Source organism: Haemorhous mexicanus, chromosome 3 (assembly GCF_027477595.1).
Source record: "Haemorhous mexicanus isolate bHaeMex1 chromosome 3, bHaeMex1.pri, whole genome shotgun sequence".
Lineage (NCBI taxonomy): Eukaryota > Metazoa > Chordata > Aves > Passeriformes > Fringillidae > Haemorhous > Haemorhous mexicanus.
This window is the reverse complement of record NC_082343.1, coordinates 7,830,249-7,857,500: the sequence shown is the minus strand read 5'-3', so window position 1 is coordinate 7,857,500 and position 27,252 is coordinate 7,830,249. Positions and strand designations below refer to the sequence as shown.

At 41.1% G+C, this 27,252-nt stretch overlaps 1 protein-coding gene across 1 annotated transcript; it reads left to right on the top strand.

Moving 5' to 3' along the window:
• Positions 1-7,495: 7,495 nt before the first annotated feature.
• Positions 7,496-25,301, top strand: LBR (lamin B receptor). The gene is made up of 14 exons (XM_059840681.1): positions 7,496-7,631; positions 11,860-12,040; positions 13,188-13,382; positions 14,718-14,801; positions 15,231-15,408; positions 15,964-16,157; positions 16,930-16,984; positions 18,201-18,395; positions 19,015-19,118; positions 19,526-19,651; positions 19,749-19,917; positions 21,121-21,201; positions 21,308-21,430; positions 22,858-25,301. Exons 2-14 carry the CDS (start codon positions 11,876-11,878, stop codon positions 23,016-23,018), a joined length of 1,830 nt encoding a protein of 609 aa, XP_059696664.1. The 5' UTR covers positions 7,496-7,631; positions 11,860-11,875; the 3' UTR covers positions 23,019-25,301.
• Positions 25,302-27,252: the final 1,951 nt, after the last annotated feature.

Below are 27,252 nucleotides of genomic sequence, written 5' to 3'. Positions count from 1 at the left end.
GGGTCTGAATATTATGTTATAATATTATATTATATATTGTTATAATATTAACTGTCCTTCAAATTCAAAAATGCTGTAAAACCCCAGCTTTGAAGCAAAGTTCGAGGATGCAGTGAGGATCTCCTGATTTCTGTTTAGCCTTGCCTGCTGCAGCCTGCAAAAGCAGCCCTGGCTTTTTTTGGCCATCAGGAGCTGCTCTGTAATTCTGCCTGGATTGTATCTTTTTCTCCCTCCCTCAGGTGAAAGCTCAAAGCAGTGCCAAAGTGGCAGGTGAAGATGGGGTGGCTGCTGCATCTCTGCAGAGCCTGAACTCAGCCAGTCCAGGAAGTGGCTTTGCAGCCACCACAGCTTCACCCGAGGCTGGTGCAATGCCAGCAGAGGTTGTAACTGGGGGAAATGTGCTCTGAGAAATGTCATTGTATATACCAGAGAGGAAGGGAACAGAGAAGTAACCAAGCTTTTCAATTGCAGTGTGGTTTTCAGCCCTGCTTGCCCAATCTCTTTGCACCACGAAGCCCTCCTGCCATGTGCCTTCACCAGGGCTGTCTGTGTGAGACAAGGAACACCAGTGCTTCACAGCAATAACCTCTGAGCCACACGACAGTGGGCTTCTCTTCATGAAACAAGTGAGGAAAAGGGTAAAGAACTCCAGTGCAGCTCAATGTTATGCACAGTTAAGATCCATGGGTGTTCCAGCAGGTGGACTTGGGCACGACCAGGGGCCTGGCTGCTGTAGCAGAAGGGATCCATCCACACCAGGTCAGCCAGAGCCATTTTGAAAGGAAAACACAATTTAAAAGTGAAGCGAGTGAGTCATGTTGCCTGCTGGCATAAATGCAAAGTACTTAGGAGCAGGAAGTGTCTTTGTTTTTGCACAGGGGAGTGTGCTCAGGCCAGGTTATCACTGGGGTGCATTTCTGGCTGGCAAAATAAGGGCTTGCTCCAGCAGCATGACCATCCTACCTGGCAGGGGGAAACAGTTCCATGCAGTTCAGTATCAGGTACCCAAGATTTTGCTTTTTGTTTTTAACACTGTATTTAACCACACTGAATCTTAAACCAGCATCCTGCCACCTACTGCTCATGGAAATGCCAGATGTGGTGTGTGCACAGCAGTCTCATTTTGGACTCAAAAACCTCATCAAACTCTCTGGGACTGGTGGTCTGGTCAGCTCTGCACAGGTTGGGAAAAATATCCTGTGAGCCATCTGAATTGCCCTGCTGGGACTCTCAGTCAGTGTAATGATGTCTGCAGCACAGCCAGCTTTCTTGGAGAACAAAGTGCAGTTTCCTTTTGTGTGCTGAACAAACAAACATTGTGTGGGAATTGGTCCTAACATAATTTTTTTTTTTTTTTTTTAAATATCCAAGTCACTTTTTTTTTTCCAGAACGCTGACCCTTGGGAATGACTGTGACTGGTTTGTGAAACTCAAAAACCACAGAGGTATCCATGGTGGGAACAGACAACTATTGCAATAACATCAGAGATGGTTCTGCAGTTAAAATTAAGCATAGAAATGTCTGAAAACTTGGCAGCCTGCCTAGTGCCAGAATTCATTATGAATTTGGTGTTTAGTACAGTTTAGGTAAGGAATCATCCTAACTCTCCTTCCTCCTTTAATTAAATGAGAGGTTTGTCATTAGGCTCTGCTGGCCATAACTCATGTTTTGGGCTGAACTTGTCCTGCCTGGTAAATGGGAACACTGGAGAGAAACTAGGGAGAGAGAAAACTAGAAGACTGAAGTATGTGTCTTTGCTGCTTATCTGTCTCTGGGTACTGGCTCATGGAAAGTTTTCACACTGACAGTGTCTTTCAGCAATTCTGTTCCAGCTGTTGGATGCTCAGTGCTTCACCAAAAATCTGGACACAGATTTGTCATTGTGCTATAAATGGTCCACATATAAAGCCACAGCCAGAGCATACAGACTGTGAAATGTAGGGAAGGAAGGTAAGAGAGATGTGTGGAGAGAGGGAGGTGTAGGCTTGTGCATGCAAATCCTGCCCTGAAGCAACTTGATTAATTTACTGAAATTGCTTCTAACAGAACTAAATCTATGTGAACATTTTTTGAAACAAAAATTTAAAATGTTAAACAATGAACAAGGATCACACATATATTGAAGCCCTTCTCTAACACTTATTACTAATATTTTTAATAATGCTGAACTTGATGCATGTATGCTAGTTTGGTTTTTAGAAATCTCTTCTAAAAGTAAACAACACATCTGAATCAGTTTAAACCCTGCACCTTCATAAACCACAGTGGATCCATTAATTTGATATATAAGATACATACATGAATATATATCTTAACATGTTAGAAATATAGATGTTTAAGTTCAAGGAGTTAATTAATATTTAAATTACTGTGCTTTAAAAAATTGTAAACAGGACTAGTTCAGCAGGTTTAATCAGAGAAGAAGTAAATTTTATTGAGAGTAGATATGCAGTGATACCAGCTCCTAAAGCCAAAATATGTGAGCTCATCATTTGCTAGATGCATTGAGCTGATTACTTCATTTATCAGTTCTGGTTTAGGCTTGCATGTTTGGATTAATTAGATTTTTTTTTTTTTTTCTAGAATAAGATGAGAGGTGGGAGGATAGCAGTAGCATCAAATACAAGAGACAGAATATGAATGCCATATTAAATAAAATCATATCTTTGGTGTCTGTACCCTGGTAAGAATTATCATCTATTCCACATATCCCAGTGCTATAAGTATTTGTTATAAATATGTCCAAATTTACCCTAGTTACTTTTCTTAAATATTCCCCCATAGTGCAGTGAATTTTTAACCCAATTTAGAAAACTGGAGTTTGCTGCAATACTGTGCCTTGATGCAGGGCCTTTGCCACTGGCCCAGTCATCAGCCTCACTGCAGGTCCCTGCCTGGCTGTGTCCCCTGGCTGCTCCAATGCCTGTTCCCTCTGGACCAGCAGCCTCTTCAGCCTGTTTTACAAATAAATAAATAAATGTGAAATGTTAGCTTTGTCTTACTGCAGGGACTTGTGTACAGTGCCAGCCATGGGCATAAAAATCATGCATTGGTTGCAAAAATAAAGCTGGAAAGTGAATGTTGTTTTCATTCTTGCTCTATATACATGTATATTTATGTGTATTATATGCACATACACATGCACATATATACATGTGTACTTGTTTGTGCTGACACTTACAGCCTTTGGGCTCTGTCTGTTTTGCATTTGCCACGAGTTACATTTGTTTCTTTTTCCTCAGGTATCAGAGTGCCTTCATGTTTAGGGATGTAACATTGTTAATGTGCCAGAAGTGGGGATTGAGGTCAAGTTTCTCCCTTCACGCAGGGCAGGTTGTCACACAGGAACCAGGAAAAGGTAGGCTCTGTCCCTCCCATCCTGTGGAGATCCCTGCAGAAGTCACTCTGCTCTGTAACCTTTTTCTGAAGACTAAGAACACAGGTTTAAAAGCCAGAAGACTTCTGGGAAACTGCTTGTGAGTCAGGAGTACCCAGGGGATGAGTGTGGCTTTTCTGTGTATTCTGAATAAGCCATTTAAACTTTGAAGTTTTCTCTCTTTCTCTAGAATAAAAGCCATTTTCTGTTTAAACATTTACAACTCTTCCTGTAGTCTGTGTTTTCCATAAACTCTCAGAAACTCGACTGTCCCCAGGGCTTTCTGCTGGAGTAATTTAACAGCCGTGCTGCAGAAATGGCAAGGTAAGTAGCCCAGCTGAAGATACAGTAGCCAAAACTCTTATCTCAAGACCCGTTTCTTGGAGAATTGCATCAACTTCCCTCAGTCAATTATGAGTCTTATTTATAAATTCACATACAATACAGAAAGGAAATTTGTTGTATTTTATGGAGATCAAAGTTTCAATATGCTTTTTTTTCCTCCTTCTCCTGTTTAGAAAACTGGAGTCAGTTTGCATGTGTCTGTGTCCCTCTTCTTATTGCGGAGCCCAGCATGGTTGATAGGCTTGAGTATTTTTTTAAAGCTGTTTCCAAAGATAAACATTTTGCAAAACTTCCCAGAATGCAAGTGCTCAACCTAATTTGCCCAGAGCAGCAGTGTTTGTTAGCAGGCTTCTCCTTTATAGGCGGGCTGAAGTTCCAATTTGCTACATCATAAATGAATATATAATGAGAAACTTTTTCTGTGGTCAAGGGTGGAATCCCTGCCTTATTGAGGTCTGTGCAAACAAAACCTATATTGATTTAGTTAGGTAACATTCAGAGGTTAATCCCAAATCTCCTGCTCCTTAAATAAGCAGCATTCTACCCCTGAAAAAAATAGGAAGTAAATTACATATAGTAATAGAAATCCCCAAAATGCCTGAGCACACTCAAACACCTTTAACAAGTGGATCATCAGCTTTTCAACATTTGAGAAGCAGAGAGGAGATGGGTTTTGTCTACCTGCAGAATTCAGTCTGCCTTTCCTTCCAGTTCTGTTTTGTGATGTGACACAGTGCATGTGTTCTTCATCACCAGCTTGGCTGCAGCAGGTCAGTGCTTGGCTTCCTGTCAGGAGCACAGCTGCCAGCCAAGAATTTTCCCCCACTCTTGTAAAAAAGTAGATACATTTTCAACAGACAGGCTGGGATGCTTTGATCAAATATGACAGAAGGAGAAAGAGAAACCATATGTATACATATATATATATATATATATATATATATATATATATATATATATATACACTCACAAATTTGTGTACATGTACACATAGAATGTACACACACACATATATATAGGTAGATAAATATATATGAATACATGGGTTGTTTAACAGGCTATAAAACTCCCCACACTACTGAGTCTTATGGGTGTTTTCTTAGCAAAGGCCTAATCAGGAGAGGAAACAGAAGCTTATTACCCCACCCTCCCCAGCAGCCTCTGCTAAAGCCATTTATCAGAATGTTTCTCAACCTCCTCGTGTTGGCAGCTTTAGGTTTTTGCAACTTTTTAGGGGTTATGGGTGATTATGGTGGTGTTGTGGTGGTGGCTGGACTAAGGGACATTGAGGATCTCTTCCAACCTTGATGATTCTGGGATTGTCATTAAAATGGAATTATTTTCTTAGTTTCACAGTGTGGGATTGGGATGCTTTATTAGATCTTGGCAAATTTCAGACCTAACTTGCAGCAGATAATTTTGGTGGTGGTGATGCTGATTGGATTTCACATTTGTCCCATAAATATTTTTGAAATATTTGTTGTCCTATAAATATTCTATTGTTGGGCCATAAATATTTTTGAAATAATCTCTCAAATGTATCTCAATTATCACTGGCAGAATCAAAATAAACATTTCTTAGTGGCCCAAGAGCTTTCTAATCCAAGTTGAGTAAACAATCCCAAACTCAAACCATTTCTCTGAAGGCAAATTTATTCTCTAAACAAGATTTCAACTGAAACCATTATTTAAACATATTAATTGTAGGCCTCTGCTGCCAACAAAATGAAGCAGGCTCATTCCAAGCAATACCTGCTGTAATTTAGACTGAACTGCTGAAAACAGTTCTTAACATTACAGTTGTAAACTTTGCAATAGTAAATAAAGCAGAAATCTTAGCTGGAACCAAAATATTAATTATCTGAAGCCAGAAATCAAGCTTCACTTGCACTCTTTTATGTAGTAAATTATCAAATGTCTCTCAGATAAAACCGACTGCCTTAACACAATTAAAACCCACATTTATTCTGACTGCATTTATTAAAATCTATGCTTACATGTGGCTCTGGTTTGACTGAGTAACTTTTAACCTCCTTTAGATATCTTTCACTGTATCACGTAGTGAAAAATACAATGAATGCTTGACAAACTAAACTGGACCCCTGTGGTACAAAAATGGGGGACATACAAATGCAATTTAAAAAGAATTGCTTGTGAAGATTAAAAAATCAAGGATAAGATAAGCAGAATAAATAGTAAAATATAACCATTTTTTATAATTCACTCAGGACATCCCATTTCCTGCAATCACTTAGAAGAAAAAAGCTTGCCATACTCTTAATTCAACAATTATAGCTAGAAACTTAAACCCCAATAGAAACAAACAAACAAACAAAACAGCAACAGCAAAAAACAACCCCCCAAATACAACAATTATGTCTCAGATAAGTTAAGCTCATGACTACCACGGGTCCTGTTTATGTCAGTTCATTTTGGCTGTGGTTTTTTGGTCTGGGTTTTTTCCCCCATTTTTTATTTTATGATGTTGCTGTTGTTTCAGGGTTCTTTTTTATCTGAGATTTTTGCTGTGTCTGCACAGCACTGGGCAGTTTTCTGTACGGGACAATGGTGGGCTTGTCTTAAGGGAATTCCCCTTCATTTAGGAAGCTTTATTAGGACAGAGCATCACTTGTTAGCCAGATTTAGAAAATTTGGGAGGTCCATAAAAATGGTGTGGACACAAACATGCTGTATTTCACTCTTAACACTTCTTAACACCACTTTTAAGACGCCAGCACTGGAAACAACTCATTTGAACGCTAAACCTCAATGTTAAGGACTATTTGTTAACTTTTTCACAACACATTTTGTTTCTGCCTGCTCAAGTATTGCTCAGACTTCCTGATTTCAAAATCTGGCCAGGAACTCAAATGGCCTTTCTGGAAAAGTTGCCCAAAAAGCGCAGGGGTAACCACACTGCACGCTGCTGTTTTGTAGCCCCTTTTTTAGTTTCCTTTTGGAGACAGTGGGTGTGCTTTTACTGCAATTTTATTACCGTATTTTTACCATATTTTGGCTTTGTCGAGGGCGTGAGGGAGCTCAGCCTCTTGTTCTGTCAGGACAGGTGCACTTGTTCGTCTCACGGCTTCAAAAGCCTCCTCTGCTTTTATTTTTATTTTTATTTTAGAGAGAAACGGGTGTTTCAGTGTGTTTTCACCCCATTTTCCCCACATTTTGGCTTTGTTTATTGCTGGAGGGAGCACAGCCTCTTGCTCGGTCAGTGTAGCAGCACTCGCTGCCTCGCCGCCTCCGCTTTTTATCCCTTTTAAATTTTTCTTTTTGAGCGAGAAGGGATGTCGTTTTCTGCATTTTTACCACATTTTGTCATTGTTGAGTGCTGGAGGGGCAGGGCTGGAAGGAACACAGGCTGTTGTTCGGACCGCGTAGGAGTACTGGCGGTCTCGCCGCCTCCGGCGCCGTGAGTGCTCCGTAAACAAAACCCTCCGTTTTGTTTACCCGGGCGGCGGGGTCTGGGTGGCGCAGGCGGTCTGAGCCTGCCCCCATCATCACGACAGCGACCTTTCCGCCCCGCTCTCCCTCCCCTCCCGCCATCACCCGCCGTGAGGGGCACCGTGGGGAGGGGGGGCCGAGCGCGGCCCTTACTCCCCCCCGCCCCCCACCTCACGCCGGGGCGGGGCGGGGCCGGGCGCGCGCCGCGGGGCGGGGAGGGCGCACCGCGCCATCGCCCGCGCAGCCAATGGTGCGCGGCCACCCCGCGATTCAAACGGCGCGTCCCGGCCAATGGGTGCGCTTGGCGGGGCGGGAGAGGGGGCGGGGCCGTGCGCGCGGCCGTAACCGTCGCTCGGCGGGGCGGTTGTTCCCCTCAGCGGAGAGCGGCGCGCGCTCGGGCCCCGCTCCCGCCGCTCCGCGGAACCGCCTCCGGCCCGGCCCGGCGCGGGCGGGCTCCAGGTAACGGGAACGGCTGCGCGTGCGGGCCCGGATGCTCCCACCTCCCACTCCCTCCCCTCCCCCCCAGCTTTTCCTTGGCGGCTTTCTCGTCGGGAAGCGCTCGGGCCGATCGCCTCGGCCGCGCTCGGGCCTCGCTCCTGGCGGGCGGGCGGGCGGCGCGGGCCCCTCGCTCGGGGCAGCGGAGGTGGCGGGGCCGAGCGGCCCCGCTTTGTTCGGCTCCGCCGCGCCGGGTTCCGAGCGGGAGTAGGCCGCCGAGGGGCGGTGCGGCCCCTCCCTTCCCCCGCGGCGGAGGCCCCGCGCCAGGCCCGGGCCGCGGGCGGGGCGGGGCCCAGGGGCCGGGCCTCCGCCGGCACGTGGGGCCTTCCTGTCAACAGCGCCCCGCCGCTCTCGGGCCCTCCGTGCCGAGCTCCGCTTCCTGCCGCGTCCCCTCCGCCTGCGGGGTTTCCGGTAGAAAGCCTCTTTGAAGGGAAGATCCTCAGTTCCCGGCCCGAGGGTTGATGGGTTGTTTTAGCCTCGAGGCTTGTTGGTACTTGTGGTGAAGTTAAGTTGGCCTGGACAAGGATAGGTGCCTTCACTGTTCTGAATGTGAAGAGCTAGAAATGTGGAGAGAGTAATGGTGTTGCTGAAAAGGTCCTGTACAGCTCTCTTTGGTGAATTCAGTAGTAACTTTCCGTGTGTTGTTAGCCTTGACTGTCAGTGTTTTCTTTATTTTCCTTTATTTCTTCTTGCATTCAGCTAGCTCCCTCCTCTGACATCCAGAACATTACTTAACAGTGGAGAGATGTCAGAATTAGTAAATGGAATCCCTGTGTGTATGTGTTGTGTGTGAGCTTTGCTCTCCAGAGAGGGAAAACTTGTTTAGTGTTTATTTATTCTTAAAACTGTGTGCCCAGCTTCTGCTGATGGGGTGTGATCTCCTTGTGGCTACAAGGTAACAGTCATCACTTTCTCCACACTGAAATATCTTCCCACATCTCTAGTGAGAGAGTCATTAAGAAGACCAGAAATGCATGCATGGGGCAGTAATGTTTCTCAGCCAAGTTTCTTTTTAATTATTTCATTCTTGTTTGAGTCAGCAGAAACTTTTGTTCTTCACCCACTTTCAAGCTCCAGGGAGATTTGCATTAATTGGCTTGGCTTGGTATAGGATACAAAGTCCTTTCTCTTAGACTCTGGATTCCTAAAGGAAAATTGTAATGGTTGAGAAAACATAAATTTCATCTCCTGAGTAAGTGGCTACACTTGCAGTAAGGTGTCTGTGCAGTGCAGGGTTCATTGTATGAGATTATTTTCTTTGGATTTATGTTTTGAAGTTTGTGCAGAACTACTGGGACTATTAGGCTGATGCCAGCTGATACCGTGAAAATCATCAAGGGTGTGTAGAGCTTGAAAGAGCAGTAAATTAAAAATGTAATCTCTAAACAGAATTTTTTGTAAAGACTTCCTGTCTTTTCTCCTCTGGATGCCAGTAATTATGTTTGTGCATCTGAGTAGATGAAGGCTGCCTTCAAAAGGTGCAGCTTTTTGAAGTGGGGTGTAAGGAATGAGGAATAGGGTAAGAAGTTACATTTGCTTATTTTAATGTTTAATGTTTGAGCTTATTATTAAGCTGTAATATTTAAAGAAAAGAATTGAAAAATACATTCATTTTCCCATTAATAAAGTTGTTCATTACTTTTGAGTCAGAAGATATTTCCACTTGCTGATTTATTGTTTTGGAATCTCATATTGGCAGTATCTACTTCAGGCTGAATTACATGACATGGATTTAGCTTCAGGTCTTTCACCCACATTTTTCAATTTTTAAAACTACCTTCAGCTCCTTTTGAGAACAAGGTTGGAGGAAGGGAAGGTCTTTCTGCCTTTCACAATAATTAAATCATCAAGTTACTTTTTCTTTGGACTTTGTGTTTGCATACAGAAGTGCTGGGTTTTGAAATCTGACAGAGAACTGCATTTTATTATCCTTATGAATTCAAATTCAGAAATTGTATCTAAACTGTGAAGTGGTTGCTGTAAATTGGAAAAACCAGCCTACATGTCCTCAGTAACAACTTCATGAAAAAATGTTACCCTTTTTGAAAAGGAAGATCCTGTTTTGTACAACTCTGCGTGAGGATCAGCCACTTTGTCCTGCTCAGGCTCCAGGTTTGCAGCTGTGCCTGAGGTGCTGCAGGCCAGGAGGAGAAGCAGTTGGCTGGGGTGTAGGAAGTGCAGCAAGCAGAGGGGAAATGAAGTCATGGTGACATCTGGGGACAGCTCTGAGTGCACTCGGGGAGCTCCTGTGTTCAGACTATTTATGGAAGAGCAGGAAGAAACTGTGGCTGCAAGAGGCTGGCAAAGAGCAGTGGTAGACCTGGATCTCCTAAAGAATTGCCTTTGGGTGAGAAAACTGGACAGGGAGACAGAAATGGGGAGTGAGATCAGATTCAGGCACAGGTGGCAAAGAGGAACCAGAACTGGTTTGGTGAGCAAGGGCAGAAAAGGCAGAAAATCCACAACAACTCCAAGATGGGGGCTAAGGGGAGAATGGAGAATTTGAAATGAAAATATGGAAGTCATAAGAAACAGGGCTATGAATTTGAAGGGGTTAAGCTGACTGGGATAAAAGAAAATTGGAGGAATGAGAATTCAGAAAGAATAAGACAGAAGCAAGAAACTGGGACAACAAACACTTGTTAGAAGGCAGAAGACTGGAATAGCACATGCCTAACAAGCACAGACTAGAACTCATCGTGTTTCTCACTGGCAAGTGTCAGTAAAACCAAATTGTAAAACTTTTTTTTTTCTCCTTCAAATATACAGCAGAGGAGATGGCCAGATGTTTCTGGTCTGAAGCTGTTTGGAGTATCAGTAATAAAATCCATATGAAGGAATTCTGCTGAATTTCTTTGTTTTTTTGACTTGGAGAGCTACATAGGTGTAAAATTTAACAGCGGCAGCAATGTCAGAAAATGCCAGAATGAATGTTGATTGTAAAACCTCACTGAGCCCCATCCCCCAACGAGTGATGAAGGTCTGTGATTGAATATTAACAGTATTTTTTCCCCAAGAATCTCAACTTTTCACTGCAGGTTAGTTAGTAGGATATGTAATGATTAACTAGTTAAAGACGTGTATTTACCTTAGTTTGTGTGGTTTCACTTTCTTATCAAATTGATAAAGCAAACAAGTTAAAATGAAATGCTTTGACACCAACATTTGTGGTTTGTGTCTTTTCCCTGTCCCTACCGTCCCCTCTTGAGTTCCTGTGTTGGTTGTACACAGGGTGCCAGTACAAAGTTAGTGTATGTTTCACCTTAGTTATTTAGTGTATGTTTCACCGTAGACTTTTAAGGTAGTCTCACTTGATACATTGAGATTAAAAGTATATTCTGCTTGGGATATCTGTTTTCAGAAGGCAGTGACATAACACAAAGCACTCTCCAAACAGTTCTACAGGGCTTTACACTTAAAAACAACTTCCTCTCAGTTGTAGCTCTGGTTTTTTCCCAGCACCTGGTGGGGTGACCAAAGGGTAGAAGTCACACCACATTTTGTTAATATCAGATAAAAACCTGATGATGCAGATGGGGGATAGAATTTAGTTTTTCGGGTTGCTGTGGGATTGCTCTGATGCTGTGCTTTGTTTTCCCACGGAGCCCTAGAAGAGGCATTGTGCCCTTTTGTTAAAGAGGTGGAAAAGAAAAATATTCAACCCAGACAGCAGCTTAAATTCTGAAGTTCCTTAGCTTTTGAGTGTTTGGCATAATAAGTTGAAGAAAGACTGTAATGTGGCTGTGTAAGTGTTGAAGAGATTGGGGATGTTTAATGTTTAGAAATCATCACTTGTGTAATTTCTGTAGAACCACAGGAAACAAGGGTTAGAGGACACTTCAATACCATGTAATGGTATTGAAGCTCATCTGATAAGATGAGCTTCATTATGTAATTTTGGTCAAAGATGTGCTTTGCCTGATGATGGAGATTGTATATCGTAGCTCAGTACTAGTCTAATACATCTGAATGTTTTTCCAGAATGTGCACCTTCAATCTTCTCTCTATTTTAAGACTATTTCTTCTGTCTGCTGTTGATTTGGAAAAGAGATCACTGCTGTTTTCTTTTCCCTATTTAAAGTAGAGACTTGTTGAAAGTGTCTCCTTCTCAGTTACATGATATAGAAGGAGAGGAGGGGAACATGAAGCCTGATGTTTGGCTGCCATGTTCATTGAGTGATTTATTTTCCAGGGATTGTGTTTGGAAAATGCCCAGCCGGAAGTTTGCTGATGGCGAGGTGGTGATGGGCCGCTGGCCGGGCAGCGTCCTGTACTACGAAGTACAAGTGACCAGCTACGATGATGTTGCTCATCTTTATACTGTCAAGTACAAAGATGGAACTGAACTTGCACTGAAGGAAAGTGATATCAGGGTGAGTGTGAAAAATGTGTATTTTATGATTGGCTTTTTGCAAATATTAAAATGAATATTATATGTGTTATGTTAGAAAGTTATGCTGTATTAATTCTTTTAAGTAGTGTGTTAAATATAGTTTGAGGTTATAACATAATGTTAAAATAGAAACTATGCTATGTAAGATGCTTTTTTTTGAAAGAAAGGAATGAGGTACTCCCACTGAGATAGCAGCCCCAGGACACCTAAATCTTTCAGAGAAAGAGAATTTAATGCTCCATTATGAGAAGAAACGAACTTCTTCCTGCCTCGCTCAGCCCTGAGGGTGTAGAAGAAGTTGACACTGAGCAGACAGAATCCTGTGTTTGAATGGAATTGATGCATCATGGATGAGGTGGATGAATATGCAACAGGCTGTTGCTTTTAAGGGTTAATCCTCTGTTAATGTGGGTCCTTTTTTGGGCTTATTTTGCCCAGAAAGAGGTACCCGGACTGTCTGTAACTCTTTGTTTCTATTGTCTCATATTGTCCTAATCCTAATTGTCCAAATTTTTCTTACTCTAATGATATTACTATTTTTATAACCATTTTATTACTATTAAACTTTTAAAAATTTAAAAACAAGTGATTGGTATTTTTCACAGTAAGTACACATGTATTTAATTATCTGTACTTCAGCTCAGGACTGGGTAGTTATTTTGCAAGTTTTTGTTAACTGTGTCTTCAAGGAATTGGAGCTAAGTAAAAGTTTCTTCCTATGTGACCCCTCAAGTAGAAGTTCAGACGGATCCCATCTTTAAAGTATCTTAGTTGTTTTATTTATGTCAAAAAAGTATAATACTTTTGAGGAAAACAAAGTCTGATGCACAGGATTGAGAGGGTGGTGTGCTAAACAGCTTGGTGCTCACTTTGGTAGCTTACATCCATAGCCTGATTGCTGTTGCTTCAACAGTTGGACTTGGAACAGGCTTCTTTGGGAATTGCCAGCAAAATGAGTATTCTGCAGTTGCTCTTTCTTAACAGCCTTTGTAGAGCATCAGTAGAGGAAATACAAGATGGAGCTACAGAACTGTATGCCAGAGTCCTCATCACAAAACCCCCCACGTTTCTAAAATTGTTCTTTGAGACATAGCTAAGATTTTGCTTTCTTTCCATCTTTCTTTTAGTCACAGTCATCATTCAAGCACAGGAAGAGCCAGTCTTCTTCAAGTTCTCCCTCCAGAAGAAGTAGCAGCAGGTCTCGCTCTCGCTCTCGGTCTCCTGGCCGGCCAGCCAAGGGCAGGCGTCGTTCTGCTTCCCAAAGCAGGGAGCACAAAGAGGACAAAAAGAAAACCATTCAGGAGACCAGCTTAGCTCTACCGGTATTGGTTTTGTTTGTTGGCTTTTTGTGTGTGGGTTTGCTGGATTTTTTTATTTAAAGAAACTTTTGCTATTTGTGAAAGATTGGTTTTATGCAGACTGGGTTTATCATTGTAAAATTCAGCTGTAGTTCATGTTCCCTGGGCAGTATAATTACCTGCAAAAGTATATCTCAGAATTGCCTTTTTTTTTTTTTTAGAAATTGGGTTTCTAGCTTGCAAAGTTTAAGGAAATTCTTGAGAGGTAAACCAAGGTTATAAAGTTCCACTTGAATTTGGTGATACTGACAACTTTTTGGAATCCAAACAAAGAAATTTTTTTTAATATTTAATATTGAAGTAATTGTTTGTCATGTGCTTCTACTTGTGAAGCGGGGCAAAGGAAGTTAGCTTACTCTTAGGTGTGTTAATTGGTACATAGCAGGTAGAAATTAGGATTTGAAATAAAATGAGTTCTGTACCATGTTCAGTTTGTTGCAACAGTAGTGGAAAACAGACAGTGTGGAATATTTAAATATGGCCATGCTGATGGATAATATTGAAAAACTGGTTTCATTATAAAAACTAACCTGTAAGGATTTCTTAAGTTTACTAGTATCTGGTGTCTAGCTGAAATTTATTAGGTTTGTTCTTAGCATTTTTGTGAAGATTGAGTGCTAAAAATGGTTCTGGTGATCTTTAAGTGAAGAGGACTGGAGGTGGTGTTTCTCTGTGAAGAGAAAAACAGCATTTCTTCTGCCTCTTGTGTCCTTGAGATGGCTTCTCACTTGTCTGAGACACAGTCCCTGGAACGGGAAATGCACTCTGCTGATCTATTGAAAATGAACAGGTTTTAGTTTGGTTTCAGCTAGTCTAAGACAGATTAATATAACTATACATAGGTTTAGTAAATTGCTGCTCTCAGGCACTGAAACAGTTGTGGGGTTTGTTTTGTAGTGAGCTCCTTTGAGCTGTGTGATCCAGTGCCTGTGGATCACAATCTGGTTTTAAGTAGTTTTTTAGCCAGGAGCTACTGTTTACTTTTAGTACTTTAAACCTTTTATCCCAAAAAGGATCAAAAAGTCTTTGGTGGTTTTGTCCTGGCTTCTATCTGAGGAATAGGATTGATCTGTTGGCTCTTGTAAGACTGGAAAGACCAGATTCTTTTCAACAGAACTTTAGTTGAAATAAAACATGAGTCATGTCTTCCCAGAGCTGTGTAAGCTAGACTCACTAGAGAGAAATTTTTATGAGAGAATTTCTTTCTTCAAGGGTATTTTATGGAAAACTTTCAGTTCTGCAGAACAGTGCCATATATAGGACACTGAAAGCTTAAACTGTGTTTCTTGTTTTGACCAGAAACCGAGTGAGAATAACACCAAAAGGTACAATGGTGAACCTGAAAGTACAGAAAAAAATGCCACATCCTGCATCATCTTGGAGGTAGGAGCACAGAATTTGCTCTTAGCTTTTTGTCACATTCCCAGCTTGGCTCTCTCAGAAATTCCTAGAAAAGGGCAATACAATAATCAAGTAGAAATAGATGGCGACATAAAACTTAGATGTTAAGTAAGTTTGCTACAGAGAAAGTGATTTTTTTTTTTATTGTCCTGATTGTTATCTAGTGCCCAGGCACATGGCAGAAGGGAAAGGGGGAGGCTGGCAATGGATGATGTGTGCTGGAACTGCTGCTGATCTGTGATCTGGCCTAATAGGTTACAGTGCCTGGTTTTAGCAGTCTCTTTGTGTGAATGGATAATTGCATATTGGTGATTTACAGTGAGTAATGTCCTCTGAAATATCAAATACTGGACTGAAATAAAGTAAAATCACTGGGAAACCTTTTAGTAAATGATTTTTATTCATTTACAGCAAAAGTTAAAACCAGACCTGGAAATCAAGCGTGTGCTTGAGCAGTACAGCTTGCGTTCGAGGAAAGATGACAAGAAAAAAGAAGAGATCTATTCAGAGAAAAAGACTTTTGTGGCTGTAAAACCAATTGAGAAAGTAACAACAAAAACAAAGGAGCTGGAGTTTGGGGGAAGAATTGGTATGTGTGCAAATTGTCTTAGTTGAAAATCAGTACTATTTTGTAGGTTTTTACTTATTGCCCACACTGTCGTGTCAGGAACTGCTTTTTGGACTTTGGCTGCAGAACTCAGAGTAAAATTGTTGTGCTTCACTTCATTTGGTGGCAAAGAATCTTTATTGCACTTGGTTCATACGTGAAGCAAAGATCTTGTACCACCCCTTGCCACAGTGAGATTTAAATATTTCTAGATTAAATTTAAGAATAACCAGCAAAGCTTTTACATTTTCAAAACTTAGGTGCTTGAAACTTGACAGTAAAATATTTTTTAGACAGTTTTTGGATTGTTTTTGAAGGGATGCAATGAGTGTGATCCATTGGTAGATGACCTTGTGTGGGAGTGAGAAGAATGTCTCTGTCCTGTTATATGGCTATGGGATTGCTGCTGTATTGTTCAGAAGAAAATAATGACAGCCTCTTCTTTGTTACTTAATATTGAGGTTTTTTCATGGGATTTAAACTATTTTTAAAATTTTCTGTACTTAACTTCTAACATGCGGTGATGTCTGTTTACAGGGACTTTCATGCTGATACTTCTCCTGCCTGCTACTGTATTCTACTTGTTGTTGATGTGCAAACAAGAGGATCCAAGTCTTCTGAACTTCCCTACTCTGCCAGCACTTGAGAGTCTTTGGGATGGGAGGGTGTTTGGTGTCATTCTTCTGTGGTTTTTCCTTCAAGCTGCGTTTTACTTGCTGCCAATTGGAAAGGTAGGCTCTAGGGAGCATGTGGGTCTTTATGGGCAACTAAACTGTGTGTGTTAGGCTGGAAGGTGGGGTGTCTTCCAAATGCAGTGAATTTGAAAGCAATTTAATGAGTTTTATCAGAATAAACTGGAATCTAGCTGCTGCAGATTTCTGTAAGCTTAAAACAGCACAGCTGGTTCAGAAATTTTGCATTTCAGAGCCTTCCAGTAGAGAAGGCAGGAGGCATTGTACAGGCATTCAGATCAAAGTGTGGATGAACTTTGCTTGAGAGAATTCTAGAAGAATTTTAGGTGTCTGACTTCTAATTTCACAAACTGTTTTGATGCTCAGTTTCTTATGGATCTCCAGCATTTTGGAATACAATCTTCATTTACAGGAATCTCTAAGCCATTCTAGCCATATGTATGTGTATCAGGCAAAGGCTCTCCTTCCCTCTCTTGTGACTTGAGGGTCAGTGGCAGATTCTGAAAGGATACTGAAGTAGATCAATCATGTTTTATTGCTCTACATGTTCACAATGACTGGAGAAGTTCTGCTTTCTTGAAGCTGGTTAGAAAGAGGTTTATTTTTAAAAATGTTTTTATTTGAAACTGCTGATCTCTTTCATTTGCTATCCAGAGTATGTTTCTCAGAACAATGCACGAGCTTCAGGTTTGAGTGTGTCCAGCTGGTTGCTGTGACTGAATGTCTTTCTAACAGAGTTGAGCTTGGTTTTCCTCCCTTGAAGGGCCCACAGAAAATACTTTGTTGAGCATTAATATTTTATTCTTCTTAGGTTGTAGAAGGCCTGCCTCTTTCCAGTGGAAGGAAACTGCAGTACCGGATAAATGGTAAGCATGGTGCAGTTAGTTATTCCAGAACTGATTCATTGTGTGATTTGCAGTGCTCAGCACCATAAAATGCAAATATTGAAAGATACAGTTTGATCAGAGAGCGTATCTGTTGTAAATCTTGGATAAAACAGGATGAGCCTTTTCTTGGAAAAAAAGTGGTTAGTAATCATCAGGAACTAAGTGCCCCAAGAGCGAGACATTTCACTGTACAGGAGTGGTAATGGAATTCAAGTACTACAGTAAAAAGCTGAGTTTTGTCATAGTCTGATAAGATGCACCATTTTAAAGTTGGAATAGGGCTGTAAGTAACAAACAAGGGGAATTACATCCTGCAAAAGTGAGTCTCCTTGAGGCTGTCTCATACCTGTCTTGGTTTTGGACTTTTGTCTATGGTCGTGCCATAGTGCTGCAATTCTTTCTGCATTCTGATAAAGGGAGGAAATAAGCTACATAATTTGGATTATTAAACAAAAAGCCATTGTCTTGGTGCTTCAAAGACTAATTTTAAAAACGATTTTAGAAGCCTTCTTGAGGAAAGGTAAGGACAGGAGGCACTGGGCACAAAATGAAGTACAGGGGGTTCCATCTGAACTGGACCAGATGAACTCTGGAGGTTCCTTCTAACCTCCCCCCGCCGTGACCCTGTCTGTGAAGGGATCCATAGAAAGTCCTCATCTGAGGCAGCAGAGAACTGCCTGCTCCTATTTGGGCATCAGTCCATTCTCTGTGAAATTATACTCTCAGTGTATGCAAAAGTTTTTGTGTTCAAGTTTTGCCTTGATATGTCATTTTAATACTTAAATAACTTCTGTGTCAAGGTATAGATGAAGATAATTCAAAGATGAGAATAAGGTTGTCTCAGCTGTCCCACAGATAAGACTTTGTGACCTGCTCTCATGATCCACTAGTAGTGTCAGTGTCCATTTTTTCCACTAAAATCTGAAATTAGATCCTATGGCATAAAAAAATGGAGAAGTATTCAGAGTGTTCCTGCTTCTCTTGTCCTTTTGGTGAGCACAGTTTCAGGGCTTAGAGTCTCTTAGTTATATTGCTGTGCCCCAGCAATATATGGGGTGTCCAAAATGTTAGTGGAGTATGGACAAATACTGGAAGAAGTAAAAGTGCAGAAAGGTTGGATTAGGTAGGCCCTACTAAAATGATAAATTGGGGTTTTTTTATTTTGACTAACATGTCTTTCTTCTACATCCTTTAGGGTTTTATGCTTTTATTTTGACTGCTGCAGCTGTTGGAGTTCTGTTATACTTCCAGTTTGAGCTTCACTATTTGTACGATCACCTCATGCAGTTTGCAGTGTCAGCTGCAGTGTTTTCTTTGGCACTGAGCATTTACCTGTATGCCCGATCCCTGAAAGCACCTGAGGAAGAGCTAGCACCAGGTGGAAATTCTGGTGAGTTAGAACATTCTGGGTAATTTCTTTCCAGTTGTTTGCTATGGTTTCATTTCTACAAATTGAAGGCTGGATTTGGGGCTGGTTGTTATAATACTGTGACTTTAATTTTGCACTGTGAAGTGGTGTTTGTTTTTTGGTTTTTTTTTTTTCCCCCACAAACTTGGTCCCAGATATGAAGTCAGGGCATGGTATTTTCCTTCTTGTCCACCTTTTTTGTCGGATGGGTAATTGTCACAGCTAAAGGGAATTCTTTTTCCCAGACAAAAACAATTAAATAGGAGAAAATGTCAAAATAATTAATGCCATATGATCATGTTCATAAACACTGTGATGTAAGCTTCAGGATAAGGCTGAAAATAAAGAAGGAACAAGTGTCAGGGAGAACTTCTAAAGTGCTCCTAATTAATAAAAAATTAGGGCATCTTAAAATACAAACTATGTAGATTTTGTTTTGTATTTTGCACATACTCTTAATTTTTTTTTTTGCCTATGTACAGGCTTTTAAAAATTTATAATGAGAGAACATTAGTGGAAAATGGGATTTTATTTATGGGGAGGAGTGTAGTGGCAGGTAAAAGCAAGAGTACTACTAACAGAGGTTGTGTCTTACCTGCAGGGTATTTTATTTATGACTTTTTTACTGGGCATGAATTAAACCCTCGTATTGGCAGCTTTGACCTCAAATACTTCTGTGAGTTGCGTCCAGGATTAATTGGCTGGGTGAGTCAGCAATCTGAGCTACTTTATTTACTTAAATAGTACACTGAGGGATTTTTGTTTTGTACACACACACATATATAATTGATATTAAGGATATATTTATATATATTTATTTATAAATACTTACAAGTGAGTACTGAAAAACAGTTCCATGTTGCTATTTTTATTCACTTGAAGGAAATCTCTAGCTTCTTTGTTTTGTGGCAAATGAAAACCTTTTTTAGGTATTCATGTGTTGAGGTTATACAGTTTCAAAAATGTGGTTGCAGACTGACTTGTAAAATAATTTGGTTTTTTTTAAACTAAACAATGGTTAAAAATACTTGTCTTGAGATGTCCTGTAGTGTGTTAGAAAAGACTATTTTCTTTTACAAGTGAACTTCTAAGTAAAATCTTTTCTAACTTAGGTTGTTATAAACTTGGCAATGCTCTTGGCTGAGATGAAGATCCACAATCTCAGTGTGCCATCCCTGTCCATGATTCTTGTGAACAGCTTCCAGCTTCTCTATGTGGTGGATGCTCTTTGGAATGAGGTAAATGCCAATCCCCTTCAACTGTGTCCATTTCTAATTACAAGGTTAAGAGAAGGAGGCTTTGGAAGTGCTGAAATTCCTTCCTCCTTGTTTCTAGGAAGCTGTTTTGACTACAATGGATATTACCCATGATGGATTTGGATTCATGCTGGCATTTGGAGATCTGGTGTGGGTTCCATTTGTCTACAGCCTGCAGGCCTTCTACTTAGTGGGTCATCCCACCACAATTACTTGGCCTGTTGCTGCTGCAATTACTGTTCTGAACTGTAAGTTACAGTAAATGTCATTGTTGCTGTTGGTTACAACGTAGTTCTGATTCTGTTGCTTCAGAGATGGGAGGAGGAGCTTTAGCTCAGATGCAGCATTGTCTGGCTACTGTGAAATACAGAGAATATAATAAACTCTCATCACAGCAAATGAAGGATAGCTGAGACTCTGAACATCTAATTGTTCTGTACAGAAGCAGCTCTAGGTGGGTGCTGTCTGGAGTTGAAGAAGTGACTTAACATATTTGGAATTTAATAGATGCTTTTTTAAGTCAATCTAAGCAACTAATTAAAAAAAAAAAAAGTCAGTACGTGTTGGCTATGCTCTATTGAACCTAGAGAAAAAAAGTAACTATTGCATCTCCTTCCCTGATGACCTTAGTGACAAACACATGTCAGCAGAAAACATCTGTTTTCATCAAAGCTGAGTGCTTTGAGAAAAGATCTCACATCTTTAGGCAACCTTACATTTGCACCAACATGTGCTTGTTGTGCCTCTTATCTGAATAGGAAACAATAAAAACTCACTCATGTTTTGTAGACAAGACAAAGGATTGGAAAACATGAGAAGATGTGCAGCTTAATATGTGGAACACTGAAAAACAGAAAATAGTTTTTTCCTCTTCACCCTATGTTTTTTCTCGGGTTTCTATTTTTTTTAAAATACAATCTTTATTCAAAGTATGTTGTAAGCATCTTCTATCAATGCAGCTTTGGAAAAAGCCAAGTTTAAGCAGCTGTGTGAAAATTGGGGGGGGGATATGAATTTCAAACCCAGATAATTCATTGCCTGCTTCTTTTATTATCATGATCCTGTAAATGAGTTGTCAGTTTATGGAGTGGGTGCTGTAACAAAGTGCTAGGCTGCAAAATAGAGCTGTAATCATACAATGTGAAATTCACATCACCTTCTGTGAATTTCAAACTCAGCGTTCCATTAAAAAACTCAGATATAGATGTGAAAATAAAGGTTCTTCAGAGTCTCTTCAAAGTTAGTCAGTAGCAAGAAGGATCTTACGGAATGCAGGTTTCCAGTGGCATTTCTGTCTTGTTGGAGCTCTGAGAACCAGAAAATACCAGTTGAATCTCTGGGGAAAAAGCCTTTGATGGAATAAGTGTGGCAAAGGGCATGGGAGTGCTTTTGTTGAAGCTGAGAAAAGCAGAAAATGCTGAAAATGCAGAATCCATCATGTTTATTTTCAGGTATTGGGTATTACATCTTCCGGAGTGCAAATTCTCAGAAAAACAATTTCCGACGGAATCCGGCAGATCCCAAACTGGCCGGTGAGTGCATTTCTTATTCCATTGGCTGGGATTTTACTCATTGGCTCTTTGTAGTGTATACATACCTACTTCAGTCACTGCATTGACCACAATACTCTGTTCACAGATCTGAAATTTATACCCACTGCAACTGGGAAGGGGCTTCTCGTCACGGGTTGGTGGGGTTTTGTTCGTCACCCCAATTACCTCGGTGACATCATCATGGCTCTGGCATGGTCCCTACCCTGTGGTGAGTTTCTGAGACTAAAGTGGATTTGAGCAAGAATGCTTTTGTTTTGCATCTCTCTGGGTTTGAAATGCCACGTGGTAATTACTTGAGATAGTAAACCCTACTGAATGGCAGATTGCTGTGTCATAAGTCTAATGCAACACGTTTTTACTTCCATTTTACCCTTTCTAACTTGCTGCAGATTTGACATATACTGAAGATTTTACTCATCTTTCTGACACTTTATTATTCAATAACCATGGGACTTACTTGCTAATTGGCTGTTCTTTAAATTTTTTAGGCTAGTGAGTGTGTTTTCAGCTGAAGTTCCCCGAAAGTGTGAGTTTGCTTGGGCACAAGGGCCACCATATACAGGGATAACTTGAAGAGAAAGATATTTAAAAGAAAGGTCATCAAACACAGTGAAATTATCTTTCAAAGTGTTTGTTAATAATACACAGAGGTGGCCACTGCACTTAGGTGGGGTCTCAGGAGAGCAGAGTAGAGGGTTCAAACCAGAACCTTCTGCCATGCTCCTCCTGACACTCCCAGAATACACTTGGCTTTTTGGGCTGCAGTCTCACATTTCTGGGTCCTTTCCAGTTCTTCTCATCCACAGGTCAAGTGGTGTGCTCTGAGCAAAGCTGGACTTGTGTCTGCAGGCAAAACAGAGCAAACCTTGTGTGGGGCAGTTTGGTGGTGCAGAGATTTGACTGGAAATCTGGTTTTGATAACTAAAGAAATTTAAATGACAATAATACTTCAATATATGCCAGCTTTGCTGGCATTGAGAGTGAAATTGGTAGATTTTGTGACTCTAAATGTCACCATGATATTTTCTGAAAAAGCCCTTTGCCAGGATTTCTTCTCCTGGAAAGCTGAGAAGCCTCAGAAAAGAACGAAAACAATAATTATCTCATTTGCTTGGGAATGTGGTCTGGAGATCATTTACCAACAGGTGCATCTTTGATTGGTTCCATGTGAATTGTTTTAACTTAATGGCCAATCTCAGCCAGCTGTCTCAGACTCTGAGTCACCAGCTTTCATTTTCATTCTTTTCCAGCCTTCTGCTGTATCCCTTCTCTATGGTTTAGTATAGTTTTAGTATAGCATTTCTTATAATATAGTATAGTATAATGCAGTGTTATGTAATATAGATAGAGTATAATTATAATATTAAATAAATCAGCCTTCTGAGAACATGGAGTCATCTCTCACCTCGTCCTGGGAACCCTCACAAACACCAATCTAAATTTTAAGAATTACTTTCTGTGGGTTTGTGGGTCTTTTTCAGTCTGCATGTGTTGCACTGGCCTGTGGAATATTCGATGCTTTGGTATAAAATGCTTCTGCCTTGAACCAAGAGCGTGTCACCAGCTTTGAACATGTTGATAGCTACCACCTCCAGATTTTTGTCCTGGATCTAAGTTCACTCTCTCCCTTTGCAGGTTTCAATCACATTTTACCCTATTTCTACGTGATCTATTTCATCTGCTTGCTCGTGCACCGCGAGGCTCGTGACGAGCACCACTGCAAGCAGAAGTACGGCCTGGCCTGGGAGAGGTACTGCCAGCGCGTCCCGTACCGCATCTTCCCCTACATCTACTAGAGCACTCCAGGGCAAACCACTGCTACACCTAGATTCCTTGCAGAGAGGGATACCTCCTACCTTTGCACTTGGTCAGTTGGTATTTAGGCTTTTAAAGAAAACAAAACAAACAAAACCCGACCAAACGTTGGAGTGCGTCGAAGGTGTAACTTACAAGTAGACTTCAGGATGTGAGTTATGTGAACTGACTGTCTGTGACTTCAATTTTTAAAAAAATTGTGAATTTTCAAAACTCTTCGAGCCCTAATTTTTCAAGCTAAAATTTATCTAGAATTCTGAGTTTACATTTTTTATTGCATTTAATTAAGCACTGTGATGTAAAGTATATTATTTTCTTAATACAATAAATGCTGAAATTCCATCCAGTTCATTTTTTGGTGTTACTCGTACCATCTAACTGCAGATGTCCAATTTAGTTGCCTGAATTGGAGGAGCAGCAGGGTCTTTTTGGTCAGTGGAGCTGGAAGCAGAGGATGTGACCCACGTGAGGGGCCTGCAGCCCCACGACCAGAGCTGGCCCAGCTCAGCTTACATGGTTGTTCCTCTCCTGGCTTTTCATTGATGGCATTTTTTTGGTCAGAGAGGCTCAGCTGGCCCCTCCTGCCCTGCACCTGCAGGAGGATAAAGAGATGGAGTTGGGAGAAGGGGCACAGCTCCTTCTCCCACCCCACATTGCTGAGGCAGTTCCAGGAGTGCCCAGGGGCAGCTCTGAGCCGCTGCCTGGCAGAGCCCCTGGCCCTGGAGGTGGAGCCTGCTTGTGGCTCACACTCCTGGAGGGAGATGAAACTCTAGAAACCCTTTCTGTGGCTGTGGAAGGGAGCAGTGAACCCTCAGCTTGCCTCTAGCGTTGAACATGGGGTAAAAAGTGTGCAGTGTCTGCCTGTTAGGCACAAAAGGATAAAATGACCACAGTGGCTCCTTCTGATCTTTGTAAATTAAATCTTAATGTATCATAGTGTTTACCAAGTGTGTATAATAAAGCCTCCACGTTTTTGCTGTACAGTGTTTGGGTTTGAAAAATGCAACAGCTTTTTTAGAAACAGGAGAAATCAGTAACTAAACCAATTTCCAGTAATTTTTAAAAAGTTAATTGAATAAAGGGTTTTGTAAATTAATGTAGTTAATTCTTGAAATGATTGAAGTGTTCATTTAAATATTTGTATTGTCAGATATGCTATGAAAATATAGGAAATGCTCCTCGATCCAAAGTTGTTTTTTTGGTTTCTTTTTGTTTTTAATTTGGCATTGCTACCTCATATGTAGGTGTTGCCTTTTGTACTGTTGCAGATAGAGAAATAGCTATTTTTTTGCTATTGCTATTTAAAACAACATTTTTTACATGAGCCTGTGGTTAAACTCAACCACTTTCTAATATATTTTTGTATATATTTGACTTTTTAACTAATGTATGTGTTCTGGTCACTAGCTGTGTTCTTTGTCTAACTGGCTGTAAATGATACGCCCTTGTGGTATTTACTACATAAGTAGAATAATTTTACTGAAATACTCTTGCTTAATTAATTAGCTTTTATTCTGTTGTTACAAGTAAGAGCTTTTCACACACTTTGTACATGAGATTTATAGCACAAATTGCCCTAAAAAGCTTACTAGAATATTAAATAAAGTGCAGATACTTCTGCACTTGCTTGCAGGAGTGTTCCTAATAAATTGGAATGTTATTTATCAATTTTTTCAGTTATTTTAAAATGTTGATGTAATTGAAATCTAGCATGTGATTTTTTTAAAAAAATAAAATAACCTATTTTGTACACGGGCATTTTTTAAAGGTAATTGTACAATTGAAGTGTATATAATGTAGCTTGATTGTTGGTGTTGTAAGGAAATTGTTTTAAGACAAGTACTTTGATTGCTGGCAGAAAATAGCAGTGCCTCTAACAAGACTCGAGAGAATTCACTCCTGTGCAGCAGCAGATTAAACTGGGATATTGCTGTTTTCAGTCCTTGCTGAGGGAATTTATGGGAAATGGAGAAATCATTAAAGAGCCCTGGAGTGCAGCTGGTGTTTTAAAATCTGCTGAAGGAAGGGAGCACTTTGATTCCTCAGCCTGTAGAGCAGGAGCTGCTCCTGCTGCTGTTCCCAGTTTTATCTGCTGCCACCCAAGGTTGTTCAAATGTCACTCAGAGCCCTTGTCTTTCAGAATCTGATCCTGACCAATGACAACTTCATTTACATGCTGAATTTTATGTGAATTTGATTTTGAAGTAACTGTTTTTAATACAAACAAGCCCATGAGCTAAAATAAAGGTTTTGCTTAAAACTAAGTAGTGCATTTTTTTTTTTTTTCCAATTCATGGGGATACCTGATAAAAATGCCATTGCTTTTCCTTATTTAGTACAGGTGTGGGTTCCTGTTGTGCCTGTGTTTGTGGGCTCAGTGTTACAACCTCGAGTGTGGTGCTTCTCTTAGTCTGCCTGGGCATTTTTAATTCTTCCCTTCTGCTACTGCAAAAATGAACTTAATTTCAGCTGTAAAAATACAGACTTAACACTGATTTTGCCTATAGGATATTGAATTTTCCCCCACAGCCTCTATTAGGAGTCAAAAGCAAACCCAGTTGGGCTGTATGCACATCAAGTGTTACTGCTCAGGAAACAAATGTAAGTTTGACCTACCAGGCTGGAGTGGAAATATGATACAGGAACAGGAATGATTGCTTATAGAAGGATGTTTACCCATAGGTAATAAAAATGTTTCCTTAAATTACATTTAGCAGAGCTCATGAAAAGCTTACCAGAAGAACAGTTCTTGCCTTGTGGGGAGTGAGAGCTGTCTGGGGGAGTGGGTGGAAAACCTTTCCTGTGTGTGGATGGAGAACATATTGCAGTGTCTGTACAGAACTGCTTTGTGCTGGGGAAGTTCCCTTCAATTAGAGAGAAATGCTTTGATAGAGCTTTCACTCTTTTAATATTTAAAAAAGAAATCCTAACCAGTGACGTTTTTAACAAGAATTTTTCAATCTTCTCTACCTTTTCGTATCTATGAATGTCTGCAACAGCACTGCTGAATGTCACCAGAAACATTCTGTGTCCCACCAACACTTTGTGGGAGTGGGGAAACCTTTGAAGGAAGAACTGGAAGTTGGCCAAGCTGGACTGGTGCTTTTTTTGGTTGTTTTTTTGGTGAGAGAGAGAGAGTGAGTGTGGTTGTCATATTGCCATCATGTCAAAATCCCATCCATCTTCCTCCTCAGAACACGATCCGGTGCTGCAGCCAAATGTTTCCAGTAACTTTCCTTCTGGACCTCGAGGCAGTTTGTTCCTCTGAGTAGGGATAGGGAATTCCAGGGCCTGGGATTACAGCAAATCCCTTTGCTGCCTCCCCCGGTGCTGCATCTCACGCTGCAGACGCTGGGTGGAGCAGGTTATTTACGTGCTGCTGCACGCTGGCAGCGCTGTGATCCCAGGAACAGCACCCGCCTTGCTGGGGCAGGAACACATTTTTCCACTGCAACCATCAGTTTCCCTGCCCTCTGTCTAAAGGATTGAGAGAGGGCAGCAGCTCCCTGCGTCCTTGTGCTCTTCAATTCCCTCCTAACCCTTGGCTGAGGGAGGGAAAGATGCTCATGTAGTCACATTTCTCCTCACAGAGAAAAGCAAGGCACAATTCTTCCCGAGAATATTTCTGGGTTTCACATTCTCTGAACCTCAGAGAAAGGAAAAACAATTCTTATTTGCTGTGCCTGTGTTGTGCCAAAGTAGAATGCAATATGGAGATGGCTTACCCAAAGTGATGGTGTTTTGTTTCCTTGGCCTATCAGGGCCAAGTGTGTGTGTGTCAGGACTGTGGGCTGACAGTCACGAGTTCTGTGCAGCTGGGTGCAGTTGAGTGCTTGGCAGATTCAGTTTAGATGTAATGTAACACTATAGAATAATATAGTAAAATAAAGTCATTAATTAGCTTTCTAATGAGACGGAGTCAGATGCATCATTCTCTCCCCCATCAGGGGTGACAATATCCACTGTGTCCTCATGCATAAACTGGGGGACAGTGCCCTCCTGGGGGACCTGTGAAATGCCAGTGGAAGTGCCTTGGACTGTGCACTCCACCCAAGCTTTTCTGCCCTTCCTCTTGGAGCTTCTGAGCTTCCTTATGTTGCCTTTATTCCCTGCTGGAGCTGGGTATCCCTAGGTTTAGTCAGCCTGACTTGGGCCCTTCCTGCTCCTGTGATTCAAACTGCAGAAACTTTAATGTTAATGAACTGACCAGACAGA

Coding starts and splice junctions, on each gene's coding strand:
- LBR (XM_059840681.1), top strand. CDS start 11,876: ATGCCCAGCCGGAAGTTTGCTGATGGCGAGGTGGTGATGGGCCGCTGG. Junction 16,985..18,200: donor ACTGCAGTACCGGATAAATG/GTAAGCATGGTG, acceptor TACATCCTTTAG/GGTTTTATGCTTTTATTTTG. Junction 21,431..22,857: donor GGCATGGTCCCTACCCTGTG/GTGAGTTTCTGA, acceptor CTCCCTTTGCAG/GTTTCAATCACATTTTACCC.